This window comes from Piliocolobus tephrosceles, chromosome 6 (genome assembly GCF_002776525.5).
Source record: "Piliocolobus tephrosceles isolate RC106 chromosome 6, ASM277652v3, whole genome shotgun sequence".
Lineage (NCBI taxonomy): Eukaryota > Metazoa > Chordata > Mammalia > Primates > Cercopithecidae > Piliocolobus > Piliocolobus tephrosceles.
Window position 1 is genome coordinate 113272181 of NC_045439.1, and position 6758 is coordinate 113278938.

The 6758-nt window shown below is 36.7% G+C and overlaps 1 protein-coding gene across 5 annotated transcripts in view; it reads right to left on the reverse strand.

The window, feature by feature from the left end:
- The window catches only part of NPAS3 (neuronal PAS domain protein 3), an 865020-nt gene that overhangs the window by 740162 nt on the left and 118100 nt on the right, over positions 1-6758 (reverse strand). For 2 of the 5 annotated variants that reach the window (XM_023227270.3, XM_023227271.2), the window contains exon 2: positions 5890-5979. The exons of the other annotated variants lie outside the window; for them this stretch is intronic. In XM_023227270.3, coding sequence (XP_023083038.1) covers positions 5890-5979 — 90 coding nt within the window. The remainder of the gene's footprint in view (positions 1-5889; positions 5980-6758) is intronic. 5 annotated transcript variants of the gene reach the window in all.

Sequence of the window (6758 nt, forward strand, 5' to 3'; positions counted from 1 at the left end):
AATGGCCCCTCCGTGGTACTGCTTCCATAGTTGACACTTATTTCTCTTGAGGCACCTCTCAGGCAGAATGCCAATTACTTATTGATATCTCAGTCTTCTAGGCTTCTAGAGAGCAGAGGTTTTCTTAGTCACCTCTGAATAAGTCAGTTAGTGTAGAACAGTTCATGTAGAAAAGCACCTGACCTGTGGGTGATGATTAAAATATGTTTGTTAAATGAATGAATAAATTCGCTCACTTCTAGGCTAGTCTAGAACAAGCCCTAAATAACACACTTTATGCCATCCACATTACCAACATATGCTACTTCAAGTCATTTTCAGGCAAAAGCATTGGTGTGATGCTAAAATCACCTGGGAGAAACCACCAGAAACCATGCTGAAGTCTGAAAGGCATGATGTGGAAATTAGAATTCATTTGGATATCGAAAGACTTGAAGCAGTTCTTGCTACAAAGTCCAATGTCTGTTTAACATGTTTAACATTAGAGCTCTTTATGAAGTTCATTTTATATTTCTAACTCTTTTCTCAATTCTTCGTTATGTACTGATCCTAACACAACTGGCATAAATTGTTCTATTGTGGGGGTCAGGGGGAGATGACTGTATAACAGCCATCAGTCAACCAGGTTAAACAACCAGCAAAAGAATTCACTCCTGCTGCTGGAGCCTCCGTGACCTTTCCCTTTCCTTCAGCACAGGTGACCATCTTCCCCCCAGCAGAATCCCTGACAAGGCGCCTGTCTTGTTCGCCTTAATTGGGATAACACGTGAAAGTGGTTAGCACTCTGTCTTGTACAAGAGAGCTGATAAAGACTGGCGAGCTCCCTCCTTCACTCATTCTCCTCTTCTCTTCCCTGGAACTTGTTAATTCCTTCCCTCTTTTGGGTGCGAATCCAAATTCATGTTTCTTGGCCAAGGCCAGTCTTAACACTATATACTGAGTAGAGCACCCACATTCTGGATTTGTATTTTCAGGGAAGAAAGAAACTTTCCTCTAGCCCCAAATGAATTTATCCAAGCCCTGTCATGGTGTCTGAAATTATTCTACCAGAAAAAAACTACCCATTTTCTTGAATTTGTTCACCTGGAGTTGTTTATGAAAAGGCAAATTGTCCTGAGAACAGTAACACCATCAGTTAACAACACCTGATCTGCAATGAGGGCTACAGACAATCACGACTCTGTGCCGATGAGGCACAGGTTTGAAACACTAACCAGGTATCCAGGTGAGATGAATTTCACAAAGGAGAAAAAGGGGCTTAGAAAAGGATGGGATTCCAAAGGATGGAAAAGACAACTAAACAAAGACAAACTTTACAATTTTGCCAATTGCCTCTTTTGCTTTCAATGACAACTGTCTAAATCCACTGCAAACACCTTCTCAACCAGGGCTTCTCAATCTTGGTTACACCTGGAGTCTAGGAATCCTGGATTAAACCCTGTTGTGTAAAATAGGTACTGCCAGGCCTATTACAATGGCAAAGCACGTGCTCAATAAATGTTAGTAATTGAAGCTGCCATCTCAGACTCACTCCATCTTTTCTAAATACTGGTGAACGGATTGTTCTCGGCTTTAAGGACACCCCACTCTTCCTCAAATCCCTCTATGACAGTGTCCAACTATACGGCTGAATTGCAACATAAGTTTTGAAGCTACAAACACCTAGCTCAGCTGAGTCTTTCCTACTTATCTTTCCTCACTATCTCATATTCTTCTTAACACAGGTGATTTCCTTTGAACTTACTACTACTACTCCATCTCATGTCTATGAATATTTTATTTCCTCTGACTTACCAAATATTTTCTTTCAAGTTCAGGCCAGGAATCCAGTACTGTTAGAGGCTGAGGTGGGAGAATGGCTTGAGCCCAGGCGTTCCAGACCAGCCTGGGTAACATAGTAAGACCTCGTCCTCTACTAAAAACAAAACAAAACCAGAAGCCAGACATGGGGGCATGCACCTGTAGTCTTAGGTACTCGGGAGCTTGAGCCCAGGAGTTCAAGGCTGCAGTGAGCTATGATTGCACCACCACCTAGGCAGCAGAGCAAAACCCTGTCTCTAAATAAAAAACAATAAACAGGAAGTTCAAAGTTATAGTTATTATGGAGGGGGTGTCTTTTCTCCTATTTTAAACTATCTATGCTACGTTTACTTTTGTATTTGAAAATATTGTTATAAGATTGACAACTGTTTTAATTTGAAAAGAACTTTTGCATCTTCCAATGAAATCCACCACTTTACAGATGTGTTTGCTAAAACACAGGGGCATTACTGTAAACTATAAAAGACCATTGAAAAGGAGAGGAGGGGTCTGAGACCCAAAATTTGTAATACTTAGCAAGACAACTGCCTAACTTAAAATGATACAATTTGTAAAATATTTACAATATGCTGTGTATTTTTTGAAACACTATATACCTATCCTTTACCAAAAAAACCTGATCTCACCAATTAAACTTGAAATTTTAAATTGAAAGTATAATAAGCATTTAATAGAAGTTAGAGTAACTATTACTATTATTTGGAACTAATTATAGACCTTTTAAAATAATTAATCACAGGTCTGATATCCCTGCTTGTTTTAAACTTTCATTATTGAAACAATTGTCTAATCATTTAAATAATTACCAATAAAATCTAAATGCAACGTCGAAAATAATGTTTTTAAATATGTAATTCACCATAATTATAAAACCACAGAATTATATTTGGAACAAATATAAGCAATGGCATGCTAGGACATGTTTAACAATCACTTGGGGCTTAGAGAGCACCAGAATTGCAATATTTTCCAATTTCCATGGTGCAAACACTTTCTGTAACTTCGGGTTACTAACGTGAGGCCAGAAATAACAAAGCGAGAAAAAGGTGCATACAATCGACTCTCACAAACCCATCCAAGTTGGCTCCAGCACATCCCTGAATACGAGAGACCAAACAGTGTAGCCTCTTCATTCCTGAACACTTTTCATAAGACTGACCATTTCTTTCTTTATAATCCAGTGTACCCTGAACACAAAGTGACAACACCTATACATTATTCTGTTTATACATTTACCTACTCAACTCTATGACAGTGGCTTCCATTCTTTTTGGATATGAAACACGGTACAAACACGAATTACCTCATGATCTACCCAGTAAGCACATGTATGCAGTTACATGTACACATACACAAATATGAAACTAAAAAGGGAGCCTCACAAAATAAGACACATTCTTACTAAAATGCAATACAATCAAATTGTCTGTTCTCTTCCATTTCATTTTTAAAATTAGGATTTTGATCCACTAAATTGGATACATATCCGGCTGTTTGAATAGTAACCAAGAGTTAGAAAAACCTTGCTGTAATAGACTATAAGCTCAATGAAGATAGGATGATATGTCATTTGTCTGTATCTACTCCTATATCTACTGGTAATTATTGAGGCCCAAGGAGGTTAAGTAACTTGCCCAAAGATGCACCTGCTTTCATAGATAACAATCCCTCCAGGCAAGTGATACTTCACACCACAGAATCAGGATATTTATGGTTTGACACTAAAATCTAGAGGATCTTCCAAAACAGCTACCCCTTCACCAGAAATTTATGTAGAAGTGTTTTTAAATTGTACTGACTCCATCATTGATAAAAGTGTAGCCCTTTACTCACTGCAGCCCTGTGACCCTGTTTGCCTACATCTCCCTACTCTTGATAATAGTCACCCAACAAGAGTGTGGAAAAACTACCCATGTTTTTTACAATACTATCCATGGGTTTTTTTTTCACAACACATTTCAATCTTCTAGGGAAAGTAGCTATTTAAGTGCTGATGAATAATAAATCTATAGAATAAACACACTCTCTATATAATATATATTAACACCAGCTTCCTAATAAACAGAAGCCAAAAACTTAATTGGAGAAAATAGGAAAACAAAATTGGAATCCCTGACCTTTTCTCTTCAGTGTGCTTGTGTACCACATGCTTTTTTATAGGTGCTATTAAATGTACACTATAGTTTCAAGACAATTCAGATAAGCATCTTCACTAAAATACACAACACCATTAATCATCTCAGTGACAGTGCTCCAATTTAACATCTTGGGGATTTCCTCCCCTTCTTCATCATTTATTTGCCAATATTTCCTTGTTATGAATATCCCCCTAGTGACTTTCCCTGGCAGTCACAGCTGTGCTGCCTACTGTGTCTACCTTGACTACAAATAACACCGATTCTTTAAAAAGCAAGCCCTTGCGATGATTCCTACAGCTAGAAGGGAAGCCTTACTATGCGCCAAATTCCTGGTGGCCCCATCCGGGCGCCTAATTGACAAATCTCAGCCTCTAAGCCAACAGTAATTTCAGACACATGAAACTGGCTTAACTATAAATAAACAACAGTTGATTGTTGATCTGCACTTATCTGAATGGTCAGCAATCAAATGCTGCTTTAATACGGTCTCTAAATGACCCCCTTCTTATACGACAAAAGGATTCTTCAATGTATACAACAAAGCCACAAAAATCACTAACAAATTACAGAAACCTGGCCACCAAGAGCCACAACAAACGACTCACAGATAACAAAGAATTTTTTTAATGATAATCAGTAACAATTCTGCATTATAATTATACCTGTTCTGATAAAAATAGTAACACTATCTAGACAGTGAAATATCAAGAAATAAAGCCAGAGATAACTATATATATATAGTAAAGGTACAGTGATACAGTCACCTAAACCATGCTAGGTAGGGAACAGTCCCAGCTCCATCCAGTATCCGCTTTGTGTCTATTTCAGAGAGCAGCCTTCACAACCACCAGAATTTCTATCTTTTTAAAAATGGAAACCATGAAACAAAGTGCTCTACAATCAGTTGGAGGAGTAAATGAAAGTAGGACTCACCAGCTTGCATTCAGAAACGATTTTTAAGGAAAAAAAATGGTACCGTTGTTCAATAGTCACACTACTACAAAAGAAGAGTATGAAGACAAAAACATAACAAAGTATATTTGCAAAGTATATCCAGAAAAAATAATGCCTTCAGTGGAATTATGTTTACATTACTCTATATTTTCTATAGGAGAATTTAATTAAAGGTTAATGCTGCTTCAATCAATATTCCATAACTTTTCTGGAAAGCATAAATTTCATCTTTTTTAGGAAGATTCCAATTGGATTACTGTTTCTGACAAAAACTTTCTTCACAGCAAAAGCAATACAAGTCCAACTATGATATATAAAAATGCCATTTCCTCCCAGAGCAGAGTGTTTACTTCAGTGATAGTAACAACACCTCGTTACCCAAAGTGCAGATTCTGTTAAGTAATGGACAAAGCAAATGGCAGCAAAGACAGAGGACTCAACTTCAATTTAACTGTCCTGTAAGGTACATAGTAATTAGCTGCAAAGCTCTGAAATCTTAGCTAGCATGTTAAGTCTGCTACATGACAGTATAATTTGACTTCTTAAAGGATTATGCAAATTACAACTCATCATTCCATTACAGGATTGAAAAAAAGTGACAGCTAATTTATACATAACACACCTTTCAAATCCCTAAGATGCGTAGCACCTGTGCAATGTATTTTGCCGAGATTTTCTTGCATATAAGTACTTGTTTATTGCAATATAAAGAAGCTTACCTAAGAGCTTTAATACAGTCGTTAAAAAAAACTTTTAGATCACAATTTCAAAAAAAATAAACATTTTTTTCTGTCTTGATCTCAGAGGCAAATTGTTTTGGTTGTTTTTGTTTGGTTTGGTTTGTTGTTGTATTTTTTCTCTCCCCCACTAAATTAGATAAAAAGAAGGTTTCAACACAAGGATATTTTTGAATAGCTGGCAACCACAAGCACTGATGTACGAGCCAGAAGGAAGACTCACAAAGATTTCAACATACTTCTGGTAGGTAGATTCACAGTAGATTCCGTCATATCTGTAGATTTTCCTACATTCTGATTGGTTGGGCAGAGGATGCTGGGCAGTTATTCTGTAGAGGCATCAAAAACAGATAGACATGACTAGAGATTCTCTACAGTCAACTGGAATGCAGGATAACAAGTATGTTGAAATTCAATATATTTTGCTTTTTACGCTTTTGAGCTCTACACACAATTGCAATGTGTACATACATTTTAGAACATTAACTTCCACTTTTAGAAAACTGCAGAGAAAAGCAACTTTTTCAGTTCTTCATCAGGACAGTTTTTTTTTTTTTATTAAATCTCAGAGTCATAAAAGTGGAAGAAAAGAGACATAGGTCTAAACCTTAACTCATTCTTCAATTCCCATGATTATATTCTAAAGGAAATGTTAAAAACAAATGTCATTAGTGTTTTTGTTATAGGATTGTCATTAGTTCAATCATGCATTACTATTGTAGACAACTGTAAATTAGCTATAAAACTTTGGTCGAGTTAATATATTTTTCAGCTCTATTCAATTTATATAGAGTTTGCTATGGACTTATAAAGGGATGTGATACAGCTTACAGAACTAAACCCAATTAGGGATGAAAACACAAGCAAGGCCGTCGGGGAACACGGGTTAGATGTTAACAGGCACCTGAGATGAGCTGATTACAGTGACTCCAGGTTTCTTGGCAGTTAAGGCAAAAAGGGGAAAAGCTTACACAATTTTCATCTGTATTACTTAAGCATATAAATTCATCTGAGACTCCTTGCATTATATAGACATAAAAATGCTGAGATGTGTTTTCTGACCATTTCCTTCTATTGAAAACCCCTTCATTTAGGGAAAAAAGTATTT